The sequence below is a fragment of the Pogonomyrmex barbatus genome, unplaced genomic scaffold, assembly GCF_055798465.1.
Source record: "Pogonomyrmex barbatus isolate J1 unplaced genomic scaffold, ASM5579846v1 scaffold8, whole genome shotgun sequence".
NCBI classification, from domain to species: Eukaryota; Metazoa; Arthropoda; class Insecta; order Hymenoptera; family Formicidae; genus Pogonomyrmex; species Pogonomyrmex barbatus.
Window position 1 is genome coordinate 3,251,361 of NW_028297182.1, and position 22,724 is coordinate 3,274,084.

At 36.7% G+C, this 22,724-nt stretch overlaps 1 protein-coding gene across 4 annotated transcripts; it reads left to right on the forward strand.

The window, feature by feature from the left end:
• The first annotated feature begins 6,697 nt into the window (after positions 1-6,697).
• LOC105430578 (uncharacterized) lies at positions 6,698-17,520 on the forward strand. 4 transcript variants are annotated; one of them, XM_089083871.1, is made up of 4 exons: positions 8,365-9,338; positions 9,916-10,105; positions 11,556-11,738; positions 15,996-17,520. In XM_089083871.1, exons 2-4 carry the CDS (start codon positions 10,049-10,051, stop codon positions 16,176-16,178), a joined length of 423 nt encoding a protein of 140 aa, XP_088939997.1. In that variant the 5' UTR covers positions 8,365-9,338; positions 9,916-10,048; the 3' UTR covers positions 16,179-17,520. The 4 variants fall into 4 exon arrangements, with proteins under 4 accessions (XP_011642502.1, XP_088939997.1, XP_088939995.1 ...); XM_089083869.1 differs by having other exon boundaries at positions 8,366-9,338; positions 9,704-10,105; XM_011644200.3 differs by lacking the exons at positions 8,365-9,338; positions 9,916-10,105 and adding an exon at positions 6,698-6,855.
• Positions 17,521-22,724: the final 5,204 nt, after the last annotated feature.

Sequence of the window (22,724 nt, forward strand, 5' to 3'; positions counted from 1 at the left end):
TCGATCAGCTGGCGTTAATTCGAGACACGAATGGCAGCTGCTGCTGCGTTTCCCATTCAGACCGTAGTAGTATAATCGTTTCACAGATGCACGAACACGACGGCGCCTGTTCCCCCCATGGTGCAAGGTCATTTCGAATATCCTTCCATCCTTCCATCCGACGCAGATTGGAATCGTTCTCGCGTGCGATACCTGCTAATTAAAAGCGGACGGCTTTCTATATAAAAGTGGCGTATCTTTGGAACAATACGCGCGATTATTACGGCGGATGATGAAAAAAACAGCTTCCTCGTGCGGAGTACGATTGAAATAAATAGCGGACGAAATTGTATCTATTTCTATTATCCGTTTTTATCCGTTATTATTTTTATCGTTGTTATTTTTATTATTATTTTATTATTATTTTATCTCTTATAAGATCGCACACATATCGTGTAGCATCTGTCCTTTTTTGTATTGTTATTCTATTGGATTTAATTATCCTTTTATTTTTTAATTTTAATTTACGATCGGAAAAATATTATGTAACAATCCCGTTTTGAGTGAAAACGCTCGTATGGAAAATTATCTTGTGACGAGAGAAATCAAGCAGAGAGGCTGAAATATGTGTGTGTGTGTGTGTGTGTGTGTGTGTGTGTGTGTGTGAGATAGGCGATACTGTTATATGAGGCTACGAAGAAAGGATTACAAGCCGCAGCTGCACACCAATGTTTATGTGACTGCTGAGTGCAGCGATCCGAGAAACCGAGTTCATCTCGAACATTCTTAAAATGTAAACCGAGTGGCTAGTCCTGTTGCAGATCATGTATTTCAGTGCCTTTGTTGCTCGTCTATTCGTAGAAATAAATGTTTCGAGTACGTTCAGCAACGTGTTGTTTACGTTAATAATGCAACCTCGGCCGCAACGGTAAACCGATACCGCAACAAAACACGCTATCTCCAACTAGGCGTTATTTCGCTAGAGAAATCTCTTCTCTCGGAAATTAACAATAATTTTGGTGATTTTACTTTGTACTTTATATTTTTGTTTCCCATTCAATGAAATTCGCTGATCCGAGTGCAGAGATCATCGTTATAAACCCGTTTTCTCGCTCTTGTCGTCGTCGTCGAGGTTCAAGAGCGAGGCTCGCCGAAGGCTTTCTTTTCTTTCAACTAGACGACAAAATCGGGACGCGTGAAAGAACTTCCGGTCGCATTCAGGTGCCGGCGACGGGGAGGGGAAGACGCAAGAAAGAGAGAATTAACGCGTGAATGGCGTCGCTCGGGCACGGATCCCTTAAGGTCGCGCTTGCACACATCGCGTAGCATCCCTCCCCTTTTCCCTCGATCATCCCGATTATGAATACGGATTAACTTCATTCGCAGACGTCCTATTCATTGCATCACGAAAGCGGCGAAACAATAACGCAGACCCCCATCGTGCATCTTCGTTCCGGTCCCTCGTCGTCAATCTCATTCTCTTTCGGGAGGGAGCTGCGTTCATTTGATTTATATCGAAAATTTTTTTGCCGAAAAGGCTGATAGACCATCCGTTCGCACACACATTGAATCAACCGTGAGTTTACACGTTTGCTGACAAATCTAAAAATTTGGCCAGATACGGATCTGAAAATAATTTTGTTGCACCATCAAAATTATTATGTGGGACGCTTAAACATAATAATAATACTGCAAAAATTTGTTATCTTCTAACAATCAATTTGAACAATACAATTGTATAAAATAATTTCGAAGGCTCAACAAAATTATTTTCAATATCTGACCAAATTTTTACATTTGCCAGCAAAAGTGTTTTTTTCGTGTATGAATCGGTTCACATGCTACGAATGTGAAATTCAAGAATATGATGCAGATATACTCATGCAGACGAAGATATATTTTTTTGAAAAAAGGATATTTCCTGTATGCTCGGAAATGATCCAAGCGTGTTTCTGCCGGCTTTTTAATTCAGTTTTTTTTTTGTAAAAACAATCATATTTGGAGACGATGACATTTCCGCTAAAACTGTAAAATTTGTTGGCTTCTTATTAAAAATATTCGGAATTTTTTTTTTTTTTTAAATGAAGAATGCGAATTTTCAAAATAAATGAAAATAAAAATCTACTTCAAATTCAAATCAAATTTAAATTATAGATGTACAAAGTTAAAAGCATGTATAATATAATTTTTTAATATAAATTAATAAATATATTAATAAACATTATACACACATATTATTAATCTCCGTTTTCAGATTGCTGAAAGAAATACGTCACACGCATATTTGTAAAATACCGCGCGACACTCGCGACACTCGTTGCTTTTACGCGCTGAAGTGCGCGTTAATCTCTTTACTGCAGAAATGAAAAAGCAGTCATCGAATGAATGCTCGTTGACGGTTTCCAGTACGAACATGTGTATGTATTTGCCACGGAAAGAGAGGAGACGACAGTTCGCATCGTCGAACTCTTTTCGCACTCCATCGCAAGCTTAAAGGAAGAAAAAGAGAGTCAAGCATGCAGAACTCAGCGCTGAGAGAAATATTTCGTGCTGATAAATCGCGAACGTGCAAGGTCGGCTGAAAACGAAACGATTATTTCGACGTATTCGGGTCAGCTTGTAAATCGCAAGAAGTACGAAAATTGCACGGATAGTTTTTTTTCCAGCTAAAAGTGCTCGATTTTTTGTTTTCTACGCGTTGCTAAAATATAGGAGAATCCTAAACAGTTACAAATTTGTTTTTGAATTTTCACGCAAGCGGACGATTCACTTTAACGTGAGTTTTCATACTCTTATTTTACGAATTCTTAGAATTTTATGTTAAGAAAGAAAATAAACAAATAGATTGTGTTTGAGGGGATTTGTATAAAATTTGTGTAATAAAAAAATTGTGTAAATTTGATATTACAATTTTTGTGATGAACTTTTATCACAAGTTTAAGACATATACGTAAATAACATGTACAAATATTGACCAAATTGAGATTAGTTAACGCTACACAACTCTATTTGATATTATAATATTTCATATAATTTTAATATAAATTTATGCTGACGATCGTTCGTTTTTGTCATTCTAGCCATGATTTTTAGCTTCGGCGTCGCTTTTGCGAGTGCACATTTAGAAATACCGTTGCAGACTTTACGATGCGATGCTGTCTCTACAAGAAAATTCACTCTGCAACTTTTTCTCTTTCAGTAAGCTCTCCGGAAAAGCGAGCGATGACATCGGCATGGCTTTGATCCAGTTATCTTTGATACCGTACCGCATATTGGTTTTCACGTTGTCATCGTCGTTATCGTCGTCGTTCTCATGAAATTATAAGAAAAAGAAGGGGAGCGAGACAGAGGATAATTATCGTCGTTGTAACGGTTAAGATAATGACACACGTCGCCTCGATGCGTTTCTTTCAAGGATATCGAGTTTTCACTTCTATGTGACTTCCAAGGCGGCAATTGACGGTTTATGTAAGTCCGATCCTACCGCAGACTTATATACAGTTCACGCGTTTTTTTTTTTCACATGCGAATAATCGCTCGCGGAATATGCAATTGCAATTATAAAACCTGAAATCCGTCCATTCGGTTCGCGTGTGGACTAAACAGCGAGCCGGCTTTGGCCGGCTATATTTAATGAGCCCAGCAATATTTAATGAGTAGTACGCAAACGAAGAGGAAATGTTCGTAACGTTGGAAAATTTTCAGCAGAATCTGATTTGATAAGTGTCGACGAACTTGCGTACAGCTTAGCTAGAAAAAAATATCAGAGATAATTTCAATTTTTCTTTTATTTATTGAAAAAGTAATACTAAGTTCTAAAATGTGTTAAACAAAACATTGAGTGATCATATTTTTGATGTGAATAAATTTAAATTATCTAAATTAAATTATTAAAAAGTTTTTGTATTTTTTACATATCACGCGTGAAACTCATATCTGATTTATGATCTTTCGATCTATTAAAAAAATTTTTAATCTTTTTCACTTTGATATATTAGAAATAATTTGTTGTTGATTAAATTTTATATTTTATGATATAATAATCTATTTCGTTTTACTTTTAAATATGTTTAAACAATAATTTCTTGTGCAATATAAATAATATGAGAATTTTATTTAATTTTATAAAATTTTTATTCAATCCATTTATTGATTTATAAAAGTCGAAAAATAACTTTATAACTTTTTGCGAATAACAGTACTTTAATTTTATCATTATCGATATAAAATTTAATTTTCACAACAAAATTTAATACATATCGACTGATGATAGGCACAATGTAGCCGCAAAATTGCTTTGATAGATACCGCTATCGTACAGTGAGCTTTCACAACTGCAGAGAGCGATGTTATTGTCAGTAGGTATTTGCAATTGTATATATAATTGTATATCTTTTGAACATAATTAAAATATTTCTAAAATATTTAAATTTAGTTATTCCATTTCTAATGAGAGCCAACATAAATTTTATTCTTATCGTTTCTCTGATAGATTTTTTATTTTGTTCATAAAATTTTTAAAAATTTGTCAGAAGGTGATTATTATAATATAAAGAAATAACAAAATATTAATTTGAAAAGAAGGAAGAAGGAATCGTTAATTATATCAGTAAATTTTTATCAAATATGATAAATTAATTTCGATGCAGCAGAAACGATTGATTTTCATTTATTAATTTTTCAAGATAAGTAAATAAGTATGCTATTTTTACTTTTAAAACAAAAACTTGTAGAATTTATCTAATTATAATTGTAATCATATATCACTGTTGTTCGCGCGTCTGTCAACTTGTAAAACATATCTGGCATTTCGTCGTTGGGAAACATCCTGCTTTACAGAATAATTTCGCCAGAGCCACGGAACGATGTCGGTTTTACGACGTGTTAGCTGACAAAAAGCACGCGCCGTGCAATTTCGTCGAGTATATTGCCTGCCACAAGATAAACGAGATTTTGGTGGCCATTATTCGTAAGTTTGACTGACCGACAAATAGTCGAAACATTCATAAAAAATATTTTTACATCTTCTTCGCGAGTAGCTTTTTGAGAGGCTCGATTTTTTTTTTTACAATTTCTTATGCTCTCCTTTCTCCTTCGCTCGAAATCGTTTGGCTGTAAACGATCCAATCCACTTGAATTAGCAAATCTTATCATTGATATTGTCATGTTTTAAAAATTATCAAAATTATCAAAATGTAGAAAATTGCGTGACGCGTGACTTGATAATATCAAAATTCCGTCAACTGATTTTTTACATGAAATAGAGATGATAAATATTCGAAATAATAAAGTAAAATTCGCTTTCCTTGTTATTCCGGTTTATTTCGCTCGCGCATTTTGAAGTAATTCCGAAATAAAATGTCTCGATATTAGGGGAAGCGTTGGACTTTCCGGTAGTTTACCGTCTCGCCGCGTTTACGTTCGCGTAATTTTGAGTTAATGTCCTCGGTTAAGCACGGCGGTTACTACACGGTGAGCTACGAGATACGTGCCTGTTTTCGGCGAATAAACGCTTCGTTTATCCTCCGATGCTTATCAGACCGGGAGAGATTATCTCACGCCCCCGCAATTCACGGTCCGATAGATAACCGTCGGTAGGATAACCGTCGGTTGCACGTATTTCCGTGGGCGAAGGCAATCCTGCTGAACCAATTTTCGCAGGTTTCTTTCTTTTAATTGTGCTCCTCGCGAAAATAAATGATTTCTACAAAATTTTATTGGACCATCGGTATTATTTCATCATTTCGTCACGAGACTTCACGAAAAGACTGCCGAAAAGATAAGCCGTGCAATTAAAAGTTTTCCACGAGATTGTATATCATCTTATCTGTAAATCACAATCACCTGCAGAAGTGTGTTGTTCGTTTACGTAGTTGCGAGATGTATAGAAATTCGTTATTTTAAGCACACGAGAGGGAAAATTACAAGATTTCACGATTAAAACTTTTGATAAATTCTTTTGATAAACATAAAGTTCTCATATTGCTAGGAGATATCTTTGAAAGCTTTATTTGTTTCTCGTTACGTTTGCTCAAACACAGAAAAATCAATATAAACATAAATTTAAACGTTGCGAAATTCGGCAAACAGAAATTCCATTATAAGTATGTTCTTGGAAATACTGCATAAAATATCCGCGAAGAGAAATTTAAATTTGGATTTTCTTCTAGCAAAAAGGTTTCCACCGGATCGCCGTAAGACATATCATAGATTACATCCCGTAATTATCAAATTTTTTAAATTTAATATCTTGCTCTAGGCTTACAATTAAAATCTTGTCGAATAAAAAAATTCGTCCGTCATTAGAAGCAAAAAATATAAAATTTAATTAACTGTAATTTATGTAATTTTAATTAAATTTATAATATGTAATATGTAATTTTAATTAAATATTTGAAGTTTAATTAACGAAACTTAATTGCAATCGTACATCATTTGAAAACTGCTTGCAAACTGATATCTAAAAGGTAAACAGGTAGGGAAAAGTCATTCATGTTATGCAAGTTATTCAGTAGCATTGAAACTGAATGCGGGCAAATTGAATGATGCAAGACAAGTGTAGCACTTTGCATGCTGCGGATAAGTGGATGATCGATGTGGAAAATCACGCGGTATGCTAAAATTGCAGTTGCGAAGCAGTTCGAGCCTTCACACAGTTGCGAGCATCGAGCATTAAAATTACGCGGTATGTGGAAATTATACCTTAGAAGTTTGAAGGTTTCGTGAACGAAGTTCAACGCGGTGGCAACCGGTGGCAATTACCCGGAGCTACTTGAAGTCGCTACTTTGAAATTATTATACAAAATTGCTCGATCGTGATGTGTTTAATGGCGTCATCTCGTTTGACCATTCATGTCTCGCGAAGAATTATCAACGGTGGGTGCGAGATAAGCCTCCTTCCGCCGCGAAACTTTGCGATCAATCACGCGGATACGTCGAGAGAAACTTACAATTTCATTGTCGGTCAGAATCACGCGAACTTTCTGTTCGAGTTCCACACATCGGAAGTACGAATCACGTTTCGCTGTAGTCTTTAGATTAGAAGATTTACCCCCTGGTTTCCCACTGGGATCGAATATTCCGCTTATCTTGATTTTGCCGAGGGCAATCGGCGCGCAAAATCGAGTTTTAATAAAAATTTAATTCCTTTAATTAGGACACGGCAAACTGAACCTAACTACCTTAACCTACCCTAACCTGAATCTCAATAATTACAATCGCAAGTTCGCAAGTTCACATTTGGACCGATAAATCATGAATTATCGTCTTTTCCGTTTATTTATAACTTTTGCATACGCGACATTCTCAAAAGTGCCAGCGGAAATTGGGTCAATTTTGAATAAAAATTTATACGCACGCTACTTCCCCTTTCTTTCTCTCGCGCATTGCGACGTGCTTTAACGTTATTTTAAAGATCAATAATGTAGCATAAAAATAACGAGGGTGGCTCGTACGGATGTACGTATCCGTACGTTCGTTATTACATTTCAATAATTTCACGTTTCCGTTATCAAATCGAAAATTGCCAATATATATACATTTTCGCAGTTGTCCGAATTAATTAGCGAAGAAACTAAGGGCTATTAAGGTCGCGCATTGTGACGCGCGCGTCATTTCCGCCGCTCGATAAAGGTAACATAACGCGCCGGGAGAACTATTTTCCCTCGGTAAATGACCTCGTCGGATTGAAAACCGGAATGGACGTGAGCGGAATCGATTGCGCATTGATTATTCCTATTATGGTGCGATCGGTATGCCCGATGCGACTCGCGCTTTTACGTGCGCGGTTAAGGGTAGGCGTACAACTCGTGAAAGGCGTTTGCCTGCCGTGCATAAAAAAAGGAAAGGAAAAAGAAGAAACGGAAGTATACGAGGAAGAGAAACCACGTGATCGGAAAAATGAAATCTTAGGGAAGGCTTAGGTAGACGACAAAGCCCCCAATCAGGGGGCTGCTCATATTGTGTCACAGGGTGGCATGAGCAATTCGGCTATTTTTCGATAAATGTTTTCGAAACTTGCGAGACAAGAAGATAAAAGTTGTATTTCTATGTTGAACGAACCTTAGCAGCTATATTAATATTCTAACGTTTCTTTGTTAAAATTTGAGCTTAATAAATGATTTGAAATATATCGTACCTTTATATCTACGGATTATCAAAGTTATATACAAATTTATGTTTTTACTCGGTTAAAAGCTAGATATAAAAAAAAAAATAAACAATTTTATAAAAAAAAAAAAAAAATAAAGTAAGATACTTTAAGTATAATACTTTTGATACTTTCCAAAGCAATATAAATAAAGTTAAAAAAATGAAAACTTTTTAAAAATCCTTTTAAAGAAATTAACCTCAACTGCCTACACGCGAATTTTGCTTTCTATTCAATAAATATCCGCGAGCTCGTCTTTCCTTCCAAATCAGATCACGTCTATTTACCTTTTATCACGAATTTGATGAACGACGCGATTTTAGCAAATCACCAAGCCGCCGCACCGAGATTCCGCGAATCATTCCGACGAAAGGTTAATCTAATTTTGGCGAAAGCCGCGTGCTTTTCAATTCGTTGCTCGATGCGCGTATGTACGCCGCCCTCAACGGCGGCGGCTCGCACACATGTATGGTAGGTGTGTCCGTGGCTCATCGCGTTATTTGTTTATTATGCCAACGTTCTTGCCTGGCTTATATTGTGCCGAGCGTGTAAATGCGCGATCCGCCGTCGCTGCTCTCGAAGCTGCGGCGATACACAGATCCTCCGCGCTTTTCGTTTCTACGCCTTGCCGCAAAGTCGGACGGAAACCTCGCGACGACGCACCGAGTTATCTCTCGAATGATCGCTCCCGAACGATCGCGAACGAATGATATCGCGCACGTTAATACGTACGCGGCGCGCGCGAGTGCGAGAGAAACGGATCATCGCCGAACGAACGCTTGAAATTCCAAACGTGTAAAAAAAAAAAAAAAAGAACGCACGACGATTTTATCGCGTTTCATTTCAGGTTAACTGTGTGAATTACGGAATTTGCCGTATCTCGCGAAATAATATTCCCCGGGGAGAAGTGGCCGTCGTCCTTCGGTGGCTCCTTTTTCGTTTAATTAATCGCGGACTGTAAACTCACCGCGCTGCGCGAAAATGTGGCCGCTTTAATTTTTCCCCTGATAACATTCGTAAATTTGCGAATAAAATTCTGGTGTATCCGCAATTCACGCACAATTAGCACGATATAAGAGAATTTCGACTGTAACAATTATTCGACGAATATACGTAATCATATTACAAGAGGAGGAAAAAAAGTGAAAACGTTAATCGCTATGATTTATATGACATTTTTTTATAAATGCGCCTGAAAGTTGACATAATTGTGAGTTTAAATTTATGCCGGGTTAGCTGTGTGACACATTTTAAAAAAATAATTTGCATTTAATAGCAAAAATTTTAAAAATTAATATAAAATGTTAAATAAAATAATAAACATATTCGTTTGCATATTCCTTTTTTTTCTAATAACATTTGCTTATTACTATGATAATTAAACATTAATTGTTACATTAAATGTTAAATAAAGTAGCGTCATCGTTACGAGATGCGAACTCGATGCGACCGGCGGTTTTTAATTATACGGAAATATTTTACGTGCCCTTTTTCGCGCGTAGCATTTAATTAAATGTCGTCGTTTTTATGAACATAATGTCCATCTTAATATAATGACGTCTACAAATTTTACAGTGGAATTTTAGCAAGCTTTTGCTTGTTTGGACCTCTTCCTAGAAAGGAAAAAAACTTTTTGTAATACATCTTTTGGCATTCCTCGAGTCGAGTACGTGAAAGTGAAGCTTTTACGTCAAATGTCTAAAGGCAAAGGAGCAATTCCGGGAGAGAGAGAGTGACTTTTTATTTCGTTTAATTTGTCAGATAATCAAGGACGCTTATAATCGCAGATAAAAATTTACCGAAACGGCAAAGGTCATCTTATGACTCGGCGACGGAGTGTGTCACGTATCATCAAACTGGATCGCCTTTGTGGCAAAGTGAACTTTGGCTCGGAAAAAACTTTACGTTACCGTCAGTGCCATGCCGCTTAAATCGGAGCTCTCGTCGAGGGACAACCTTAATACCCTCGCACAGCCGGTTGGTTTCCTGAAAGAATATTCGCGATGGCGATGTTATAACCGCCTGGGTAATCGCAATATCGTCTCGTGTGGTTACGCGCCGCGGATTTTGCATGAAATCGTCGATCGAGGCGAAACGTTTAGACAGATCGAACTCGCATATATGCGAGTTTCTCCGCTTTATGGCCGCTCGACGGCTACGGCATTTCTGCTCGCGCGCCTTCGAAGCGCAAAATAGCGCTCGTTGGACGTTATCCCATTTCGCATCCGGCGCGTATCTGCTGCCATCCGGCGGAAATACAATTTGAATGCGATAGCGAAGCAAGGTGTTCGAGCATCGTCAGACTAGATTTACGCGCGAATTGTTGCGACTGCGCGATTTAAAAAGACAGAGAGAGAGAGAGAGAGAGAGAGAGAGAGAGAGAGAGAGAGAGAGAGAGAAGGAAACAGAGCGTGAATTATTGTACGTTAAAGAGTGTGGAATTAACGCGCGCGAGAACGGGAGAAATTGCGCATCGGAAAGAATGGGAATGGATCTGCCGCGCCAGAATTTAACGCTCGCGCTTCGCTCGCCTCGAATTGTCCATCGCGCTTGTCGCTCGCAGACGCCGCCGCGTCGCATAAAATCGGCGACGTTAAATAAATGAATTCTGGGGCTAAATGTGCGCCTTCCACCAAAGTGGCGCGCGTAATTTGTTTCGCACATCTGCTACGAAACCGAAACGTAGACTTCGCCACTTGAGGGAGGGGAGGGGGGGGGAGAGGATTAATTGTTTATCGCCTGGCGAAAGGTACGGAGCATTTGTCTCTGCTCCATAATTTTAATTAAGCAAAATTTATTCAAGCAAAATTCTTTCGTCTCAACGTTATATTTTTCGAGATGAAAAAAATGCCCTTTCACACCTGCCCTGCTAATTTCTACGATATTTATCATTTATAATTCATCGATTTTTATCATTTGAATTAACAAATTATTAATAAGACTTTATCATTTAAAATTTATTGTTAAAATTTATCATTTTGAATCCCACCGATATTTCATATAATTTTTTAATCAAGACATCAATATTGACGAATTATTTAATTTTCTTCATTTTTTTCCTCCTACGCTATCCTTGAGCTTAAAGTTAAATAAATACGAGTGGGAAGAATGAACGCGACGCTATTTGGGCAGCCAACGACGGGCGGTCAATCTTAAAAAAAAAAAAAATAATTCTCACGACTGTGTGAGCTGTTTCGTACGTACTATTTGCATTGTAAGAACAAATCGTGTTTAAAAGTGGCGACGTTTGCATATCGATAGTCATCTCAAATAGCGAGACACGTCATGGGGGATAAAAATAAAGATCTGTAGAATTTCCCGCCATCGATCCATCGAGATGCAAAGCGAATACTAATACAATACCATAATGTTCGCTTGTGTCGGAAAAACGTCGTTAAATATGCGCATGTAATATTTCTGTTGTCAGGAGGATCGCCGTCGTACCGGAAGATACGTCGCGGGTGGAACGGTTCTCGCAGTCACGTTGCTCGGGCTGCACCATCTACTTCTACGGGGTGCGTCCACCATAGCGGGGGTGTGCGTGCCCGCCGTCATAATGGCTTTGTACATAATCTGGGTGCTGTACTCTGCTCGCAGGGACAGGCGGAAGGTAGCGTAGGACTCGCTTTGTTGTCGTTCGCCACGCTCTTGCCACGCTTCGCCGCGATACGCGGCGAGCGAATTCGCGATATATTGCGAAGTCAACACATCATGGACACCATAAACCGTGAGATGCCTTTTCGAGATAAATATCGACGGGATATAATATATCGCCTACGGACAATCGCGCTTCGCACTCAAAATCGCGATCGATATTGAATCTAAAACTCAGCGGTCGCGCTTTATTGCTACACGCGCGACTGACATTTCCCGAATTTTCGTTCATTTTCATTATCACCTTTCACCTTTACGCGCCTCCCCACGTCCATCTCGCCGTTAATGGAGCCTAGAGGAAATTAGGAAACGCGCTGGTTCGCCTGGTGGCAGAAGGTGACTTTCACGCAAAACGCGAATGAAAAGAGTACTCTGTCGGCTCACGGATCTACTTTGCAAAATAATGAGTTTCTCGATTGATTGTCGCCGATTTCGTGGGGCGATGATTATGCCTAGAGTGAATTTTAAAGCGGATAGGGCGGTAAAAGCGAGGGAAGTTTGCGGAATTCGCTGTTGTTGCGATACTAACGGCTCAATAACATGGCCCGCAATAAAACATTCGCAACAAAATTATAAAATTACGACAAAAAAAAATGTTGCGTATCGCTCGTTTTGAAGTGCGGGGGTGCGCGTCACTTTTTACCACCCTTTTATTGATATATTGCAGCGCTCTCCGCATGCCCGTCGCGCCACTTTTTGCGCCGCGTTCCTCGTTAAAACTATATTTTACTATCTCTCTTCCGCGTTCTTTCACAAAATGTAATTAATTTAACGGATATAAAATGGCGCGCTATTTGCCATTTTCCATTTGCGAGGTAAGTCCGCTCCATATACTACATAATGGCAGATATTTTCATACAACACAAAGACTATTTTTAGAGATATTATTTATTAACAACATTACATGCGGTGCATAAATTTGATATTAAATTACAGAGATTCCACAACATTAAAAATGATATTTAAATTTTAATTAACATAAATATAATTCACGCAAAGGTAATTCATCACGACTTTAATACTCCATATTTGCCTTAATAAGAGCATCGTTATGAGTCATTTGTATAATTGTATAAATTTAAATTTAAAGAAAAGGAGCTATGATTTCGACCTTTCACGGAATTTTAGAAAACTTTGGGAATCGAGAGCAATTTTAGAGTCGATAAACCGGGCGAAACGTTTCCTCGCAAGATTCCATAAACAATCATACGATCTGAGCAAACGGAACCAAAATACCTGCAGCCGTATTCCGTTTCCTCCGCGATGGCAACCGGATATAAATTCCAATGGACCGGAACAGTCCCCAGACGTTACTTCGCTGTCGGACATCGGGATTACTTGATACTCATATTGACACGCAATGCGAGAAGGTTAATCTGTTGGGGAAGCAAAAGCGAGGTGACGTGAATAGGATCATCGATCCTATTATGGCGTCAATCAAAAACGAAATCGCGGGTAATACGCGAATCCAGACAGAAATAGAATCGTTCGTTCATTCGATCGTGATCCATTTGCGATCTATCCGTTAAACAACTTTTCCTGCGCTCTTTCAATCTTGTCTCGCCTCGTGCCGGCCAGCACGGTATTCGGCGTGTGTCGCGTCGCATCGACACATCGACGATGATGGCGCATAATGACGTGGCCAATTAAATTGGCGCGAGACCAGCTCGGCATATCGGGCCTGTCTCGAGATCGAATTACAGCGCGTTGTATTCGATCGCTTCCCGTCGATGCAATTCGCGACGCGATTGCCACAATCGGGCGCGCAATGCAACTGAGACAGCTCTCGCCAGACCGGGGGAGTGCATTTGTCAATATCCCTCGGCAGGATTTGATAATCCCCGTTCTCTCTCATGCGGAGAAAGAGAAATGCGAAACCGATTTTCCGTTTCGAGAGCGCGAAATTTATTTCGGAAAATTAATGGAAATCGCGAGGATAAAAAGAACTGTCCGCGGAATATTCCGAATGAACGCAGGTTTTCCGGTCGCCACCGTGAGGGAAACTTTGATTTTAATTGCGTATCTTTTGGTTCATTCAACGCACTGTTATTCCTTTCGAGAGTAGACTATCTCGCTGGGTAATACGTATACCTTATTCGGCTCTTTGGACAGTATTGTATGGCCGACGATAACCGCATATAAATGCACAATCGACGCGCGCTCGGGCTTGCCCGATGCATTATGCAGGCTTTGCCAATCATGCGTGGTAAATGTTGCATTGTCTCTATTTTGATATACGCGTACATAATTACGCCGCATGATGCTCGTGACAAGCAGTATACGGTAAACACGCGTTTGTACCAAACCCCCCCCCTCTCCCCCTCCCCCGTTATTCCCCCGCATAACCGTTCACTCGACGAATTTTCCGTGTCAGCCACAGGCACAATAACTTTCCACGCGGTTCGAGTTGAGTTGTAAATCGTAATTTGCGATTAATTAAAGAATCACCCGGGTTGAATATGCGTGAAAAACAAATCGCGACAGGATGACGTCAACAAAAATAACGAACGTGCAAATTGAACGTCGATGATAAGTTACGGTTTTTGTTTAAAAAGTTTCCCACGCGCGGGATACGTACGCGGAGAAATTTGTTGCTCGTTTATTGTTCATTTTAACATACCGATATTGTTTTCGCGTGAAATGTCGATTATCGAGTGCGGTAAAACAATTTGCGCGTCGAATGTTGCAGGCGGATGCTTACGCGGTAACTGCGATTGTTAAATAGACCCAGAACTAGGACAGAATCAAAGGAGCGAACGCAATTACATCGCGCGTTCCGCGTGTTTACATGATCTTGTTTGTCATTAATTTGTTGATTGCTCTGTGGCACTAACACAACCTCGAACTGCTTTTGTCTGTCCTCGTAATACATAATTGGAAACATTTTTTGAGAGAGAAAAACACTTAACATCATTTTGCGTAATTGAATTTTAAGATTATTGGATAAAAAGTTAAATTAAATAAATACGTATATATACGTAAATTAAATAAATATAAATAAATATACGTAATATCTAATAAAAGACTTTATTGAATCAATATTAAAACAAATGCATGAATGAATTTATTTATCAGCTAAATAAATATGAGATATTATCAGAATTTAACACGTCCATTCATGTAATAAATTTTAATTGATAAACTAAAATTAAACAAAATACAAAATAATACTTTATTCGAAATATCTTTTTTTTTCGAATCTTTCCTTTTCATTTTTCATCAGGAATCTTTTTTCATTTGTATAAAGATCATACGATTTTATCTCAAATTAGAATACATAAAGATATTGTTTTTAGACAGTACGAATATCTAAGGATCGATTTTTATGAGAGAAAATTGGCCGTGGCCTACACGTCGATATATATATAAAATATCCGTCGAATATCGAAAATCAAGTGAAATAATTTTGCTACGGGATTGGAAGAAGCGTCGGATGATACATCAGCGGAATCATAGCTTTGAACGATATTTTTAATTTTTACGGCAATAACATATATATGCGGGACCGGAGTGTGTGTGTGTGACAGCGTGGGCAATTAAATTGGCTCGGAACCAAAGCTGCGTCGCACGGATTGATCCAATTATGCCGGACGTCCGTCTCGACGCCGACGCTCGCTTGATGTTCGCACGGATTGTGCACTTCACGTACATGTCAGCGTGAACGTTTTGCGGTTTTTTGCATACACAATTATTGTGTGTAAATATATATATGTATATGTACAACATATATACATGTGTATACACACACATGTATATATATATATATATATATATATATATATACACATGTATATATGTTGTATATATATATATATATATGTGTGTATGTAGGATATTTCATCAAATATATCTCAAACTTGAGCACCTTCAATAGCTAAATTATACGCAAAAATTGATACGTATAAAAATTACATGATTATTTTAAAAGGATTATTACAATCTTCTCCATAAATATTATATAAAGTTGTGCTTTAATATTGTTAATTCAAAAATTATTTTATATTTTATTTTGATTTTATTTTCACATCAAATACGAAATATCTCGAAATATCTACGAAATATAAAGTATTCACTTTTTGATTACGTTACTTTTATAAAAAAAATATGAGGCAAGTCTGTCCGATGTAAATAAAATGTAGTTGCTTTAACAACATATTGCATTTTGTAATGTACAATTGTATACTTTTTACATATAATTGATTGTTAATTTTAGGCGCTAAGATTTGCCGCGGTGATGCAGCTGACTGAGGTGATCAGTGTCCCTTCCAGATGTAGATCCGATGTTATTTGCAAGGATGCTAACAGCGACAATGGCTTTAGGAGAAATTCGTCCAATTCTTACAAATCGCAGAGCATTCGTGAAAATCCAGCTTTCTCCACCAGGGATGAAGTGTGATCAAAATTTGAAAAATTGCGAATATGAACGTGATTTTTATTAGTAAAAGTGTTATACTGTTAAAATCAATGCTGTTTAAATTTTCGAAACTTTTTCTAAAAAATTTTATGTAAGACACATGTATGACATATACGATACACTTTATAATTTAAAAATTACTTATGAAATATTTTTAGAAACTTATTCTAAAAATTTCACATAAGATATGTAAGATATGTATGATAAATACATGACATACTTTGTAATTTAAAAGTTTCTTATAAAATATTCTAAAGTATGATAACTTATTTTACTATTTAAAATTTAAATTTAATACAATACGTTAAAATTGTGAGATTCTGCATTAGCTCATAAATTTAATATCCCAATAAAGAAATGCTTTTAAAACTGAATTTGAAAGCAATTTCAAAAACATGTTTCATTAATAAATAAATATAAAGTTGCTAAAAATCTTGTTTAAATTTAATAGTTTTATAAATTACATGTATTTCTTTATTAAAATAATATTCATAGATTGTGTAAGACTGCAATTATAGTTATTACTTAATAAGTTTGCTATATTTAAAAATATTCTTAATAAGAATAAAAATATTCTTAATAAGAATAAAAATATTCTTAATAAGAATATTTTTAAATATAGCAATATATTCTTTTTTAAGTTTATGATAAAAGTAGATTAAAAGCTATATCGGAAAGTTTAATTGTTCGAAATTTTATAATTAATTACAAAATACAAATTTACATTAGTTTTTAATATGTAACGTATATTTTATATATCGTTTAATATAATTTCAAAAATTTTCTGAGTATTTTATAAATTAGATTTTAAATTACACATTTGACATTTTAGATTACATATTTGATATTATTATTATTATTTTAGATTTAAGAATTAAATTAATTTCTAGTTCTCTTCTCTTAGCTAGAATTTTACGATTATAATCATTATATCATTACTATGGTCTTACTTATAATGTAAACATTTATACATATAAAGATTAACAATTAAACTGTTAAACAGTCTGCCTAATGAGTCATATTAATTCAAATGTCCATGATATTTAATATTAAAATTACGTTTAACGAGCGATGGTGGCGAGACACTGTATAAATTTATTTCTCAAGACGTTTGTGCAATTAAATGGTTTATTAAACCTCTGCGAAGAAAAAGACATGAAAGTGAATTCGTTATCACGTCCCGTGCTGCAATTCATTTTCGTTGCGCAATATAGCGATCAAAGAAAAGTACGTTTTTTACTATTTCCTCCTCATCTCTCAATTATTTTACGCAACTCAATTCGCAAGTTAGATACGCCGGTTTATTTTTACAGAAAAAAAAAAAAACCCGGTATTTTCTTCATTGAAAGCGAGATCGATTGAAGACGTACGCGCATAACGATGACGTTCGTAAACATTCGGCGGGCTATATTTCGCGAATTGATCGAGCGGAATTCTGCGCGAATCGCAGACGAACTGTAGCTCATCCGGATTCCATTTTCGCGTGATAATAAGATTCGTCTCGTTTGCGGTACGCGATTGCATCGTCTATCTCTTTTGAGAGCAAGTCTCCGTTCGTCGTCTATCTCTTTCATTGCGCACACCGGAAAGTGGGGTTTTTCCTCCGTTGTTGCTTTCGCGGACTGCGGAACGCAATACTACTCGCATCTTGTTTATCGGATAGCTCTTGTTGTTGAAAACAGAGAGAAATATATCAGGGGCATCGTCGCTAAGAAAACAATCCCACACGTCTTTCCGTAAAAAGAGAAAAATTTGTTGTTCAGATAATCGCGTTTTTAAAACTTGTGAAAATCGAATAATTATATGCGCGAATAAAAACATTCGCGCGTTTAATTAACCAGGCGTTAAATATTTATTCTAGCTCAACTGAGACGTCTAGACTATTGTTACAAGATCCCTGAATCACGTTCCATTTGCTGGCTTGATGACGTAAAACAGCTCATGCATAGTGCCGATGCGATCGATCGTGGAGAAGTCTGACTCGATGTCGTACTTAATTCGTTGTACTCCTTGTTATACTCTCGACGGAGGAAGTTCCGTATTGTTGTGATAATCAAGTTGTTGAATATAACCGGAGGTCTCCCGGAGGAAGTAAGGTCGCCGATTAAACTCCGCTGCGACGGAGAAAGTTCGAGGCGCATTCATGGAAAGGATGTGCCGAGTTATGGAAACTGCGAGGTTTGATAACTGATAAAGAAATTCATATATACTAATCAGGCTAATAGAGGCTGTATCAAGTTCTCTCAGATGTTCTCCGGAAGACGAGTCGAGAGGAACGGAAAGAGAAAAGCGCGCATACTATATTTTAATTCCCCGGGAAAGATTAAGACGATTTTATTCGTCGGAACATTTACGCTTACACCGAACAAGAACAAGACGGCGATGGATTTTATGTGACTCGTTCGTCACGCGAGCTGCGTAAATTCACGCTGATATCTAATAAACCGCATTGATTGAATCCCAGTGATTATTCGCACTCAGGGCGGCGCGTTGAAAGTCGGGTCATCCGGTTTAATGATCTCTGTGCAGCCGCAACATCCACAAGTAATCACGTACGCGATCGCTATAAACGCATGATTCACTTCCGTTGCATAAGCATGTGATTCTCGGCATTAAGCGAATGATTCAGACAAAACACATCGCACAGTAGAAATAGTTTCGTGTTGACGATTCGATATCCATTTCTCGCGGGCCTTCACCCGTTCCCGCGGAGGAATTTTTTTAATATAAAAGCGTTAGCGTTTAAAACGATTCTTTAAATAAATTTAAAGACACCGCGAAGCAACTTTGGCAAACAATTGTCAAAGTTTTACCTTACTATAGAAGATCTTTTTTTATAGCGTGCTTTCATTGCTATGCCTGATGCGAACTGCCACCTGCGGTTGAAGAAAGCTTTGTACAATGCCGTCTGCGCCTTTACACTCGGATATAATGGCGCCTCGTTGCTATTTTACAAACATAAATACCATATGAGTCGCAGAACATACGTACCTAGATTTAAAAAAAGTCCAACTCGCGCACATTTTATATGCGTAATAATATGTAGCGCAGCAAGGCATACTACGTAATAGAGCGGTGCAATATATTATGTAATTGCACTTCTATGTAATTGCAACATGTGTCGGGTTTCATTCCTTGTATTGAACAATTAATGCGACAATGAGATTATACCTTCTTGCAAATGTCAGTCTCAGATAACAATGAATATCAAATTGGTCGATTGAACTTTCTAATATAATAATTAACGGCCGTTACATCAGACATCAAGAAGGATGTATAACGAGTCGTTTTATTAACGACTTCGAAGTTGACTTTTAATCCCGAAGAAATATCAAATATTCTTTGATATTTCTTCGGGATTAAAAGATTCATTTACATTTGTAATTACAGAAAGTCTGATGTATGATATAAAGGAAGGCTATAAAGTTAGTGAAAATTACACGCTTGAAATAATTCTGATAATGTCACGATGTAAATAATGTCGACGTTTAATTATGCAACAGCTGTTCATTCGTAATCTTAATATATAACATTCAAGCATCATTCCTTCAATTATACACACACATATATATATATATATATATATATATATATATATATATATATTAAGAGAACATAAAAAAATATTACAATTTTATTTAGGAAACTATAAAATTCACATTCAACACTGTTTGCAAATAAAAAAACAAAAAATAATCATCAAAATCAAATCATCAAATAAAAGTATCTCTTTTATATATTATATATATATATATATATATAAAAGAAAAGATAAAAAATATTACATTTTATCTTCTCTTTTTATATATTATCAGATTTATTTGGGAAACTATAAAGTTCATATTTGTTTGATATCCTTTTAAATTGAAACAACTTTGATAAGTACGTCAAGTTTTATCGAGATATAATGATAACCGTGTATATACAGTCCCATCGCTTACAGTGTGATATTTAAGAAATAAAGCGCTGATAGCGCTTGGAGCTTGATATCGCGCAAATCTGCTTCTATAAGACGAACGAAGGGCTGGTTTTAACAGCGCTATGAAACTTTGTAATCCACCTCGATAAATCGACCGTTCATCTTACGCGCAACTCGTATATCAGCTTTACAACACGCTTCAACGCTAAATTCCATCTCTTTAATCACTGCTCGTAGTATCATCCTAATTTATGGATGGCAATCCAATTTTTCTTTTTTAGTTCTATACTAACTAGAAGGAAATCGTATGAGATGAGATAACTTTATGTTGTTGTCGCACTTCGTGCGACATTGTAATCTAAATATCGTATTTATAATTAATTATTAAGATTAAATGAAAATTTTACGTGTTAATATTATAATAAAACGCTAGCTTCGTAGTTACAATAATAAGTAATAAAAATGCGTCGATTTATCCAAATACAAATTAAAACTTTCTTAGGCCGATAATTATATTTTTGAATTTTCTCAAATAGAAAAAGATTGAACTTTTGTCAAATAAAGTTTTCCTGCATTTTTATCGATTAAATTATACGAATGCATAGACTGAGAATTTTGATATGTACATCAGCATTGTTTGCGAGTAAAAAAGACATCAAAATAAAAGTGCCACTCTTGTAATAACACAGTCAAATTGAGAGAGAAGTACGATAATTTTTTTGTGTTTAAAAAAAAAAACATGCGAAAAAGAAGTTGAACGGTACAACTCGTCGTGATCGTTAGAAAACTTTTTTCACGGTGGGCGAAGAGTTATTGGTGATTTTGTAACAGTCTTGACGCTGAAAAAGAAATAACGCTTACATATAACTTTGTCTCGTACACTGCTTTTACATCAGAGATGGTAATTTAAACACAAGGAAGATAGCCTTGGTTTTGCAGCAAATTATATCGCTTCCTGGCAATAGAGAGTAAAAGAGAAAAAGAGAGAAAAAAATGAGAGAGAGTTTTAAAATTAAATATTACCCCCCATGTAGTACTTTTATTATTTATTTACGAAAATTAAGTAAAGGATTAACAGTTGGATGTAAAATATTTAGATATGCGATCCAGATATTTCTTTTATTTATATTTCTTTATTTATCTTAAGAATTTGCTTAAAAGTTGATTTTTCTCTTATAAATTCTACAAGTGTAAATATAAACGAAAGAATTATTTTTTTATTTAATTTTAAATAAACTTTATCATTAAATATGCTTCTTCAAGTCCTAATATTTTAAATTTGAAAAATCTGTTACACAAAATAGTACTCTATTGTTTCGTCAAAATCATTTTCAACGAGAGACGAAAAGAGGTAAATAGGATGATGCGTAACGTGTCTAACGATAAGGCGTACATACGATAAGAGTATCTATCGCGACCTTTTGATTCATCTGTCAATTCAAAGTAGGTCAGCGTCTTGAGGAAACGGAAGTCACTGTTGTTGCTTTGATTTCTATACGCGCATCGCAACAAGATGCAGCTGCATCGCGGAAACAAATGTCCCGCGGGCATACACACATGTCACACACACACACACACACACACACACACGTACGATATCGTAAAATATACACGTTATACAGATTTATAACAATATGTCCGCGTAATATATATTTCTAGCACGGATCATAAGATGGGACGGGGGATGCTCACCCTCCGTTGCGTTCATTCGATTGAATTGGGGATATCGACACACGATGATGAAGCACGAAAAATGAATTCCGCTTCCCGAGCGGCATTCCGCAATCAGCAGCGACATACGTTTTTTATGGCACACATGTATCGCGTTTTTCAATACCGCGTAAATAAAATGCATTCAATGCGTTCGCGTCGTTTTACCGCCGCCGTCGCACATTTCTTTCCACACGGAAAGAACACTTTTGCTGGCAAATCTAAAAATTTGGCTAGATACAGATCTGAAAACGATTTTGTTGGGCCTTCAAAATTATTATATACGATGTTCAAATTAATTGTTCAGAAGAACAAACATTTTTGCAGTATTATATCATCGTATTTAAGTGTTCTACAAAATAATTTTGATGGGCCAACAAAATTATTTTCAGATCTGTATCCGGTCAAATTTTTAGATTTGCCAGCAAAAAGTGTTCTTTCCGTGCACGCGCAAGTTGTCGGACTGTTTTGTCTGACGCGGGAAATTATTGCGTGAGAGAGGCCGTTTTGTAGCACGCATCTTGGAGTGGAATTTTTCACGCGAGCTTGCACTTATGGAATTTTTCACGTCGCGTTATTGCGCAGGTGAGAAGGATCGCACGCGAGTTTCGCCGCTCGGCGTCAGGCTAAAAGCTTCTGCGAATTTGGGCAAAATGCGACAAATTGCGACAAACGAACACGCGATCGACTTGTAACTTCGCATTATCGTTTGAGTTAAAAGCTTTTAGAGTGCGACCGAGACGGATCGGAAGGGAAATACGAAATGTGTATTTGTAACATATTACATCGTGAAAGTGCGTTTTCGAAATTCCATGTATTGCCGTTTCAAAAAAGTTTCTCTGATATCAAATGAAGTTATATGAGAAAGTGAAGTGTGATGGGAATACGAATTACTCCCA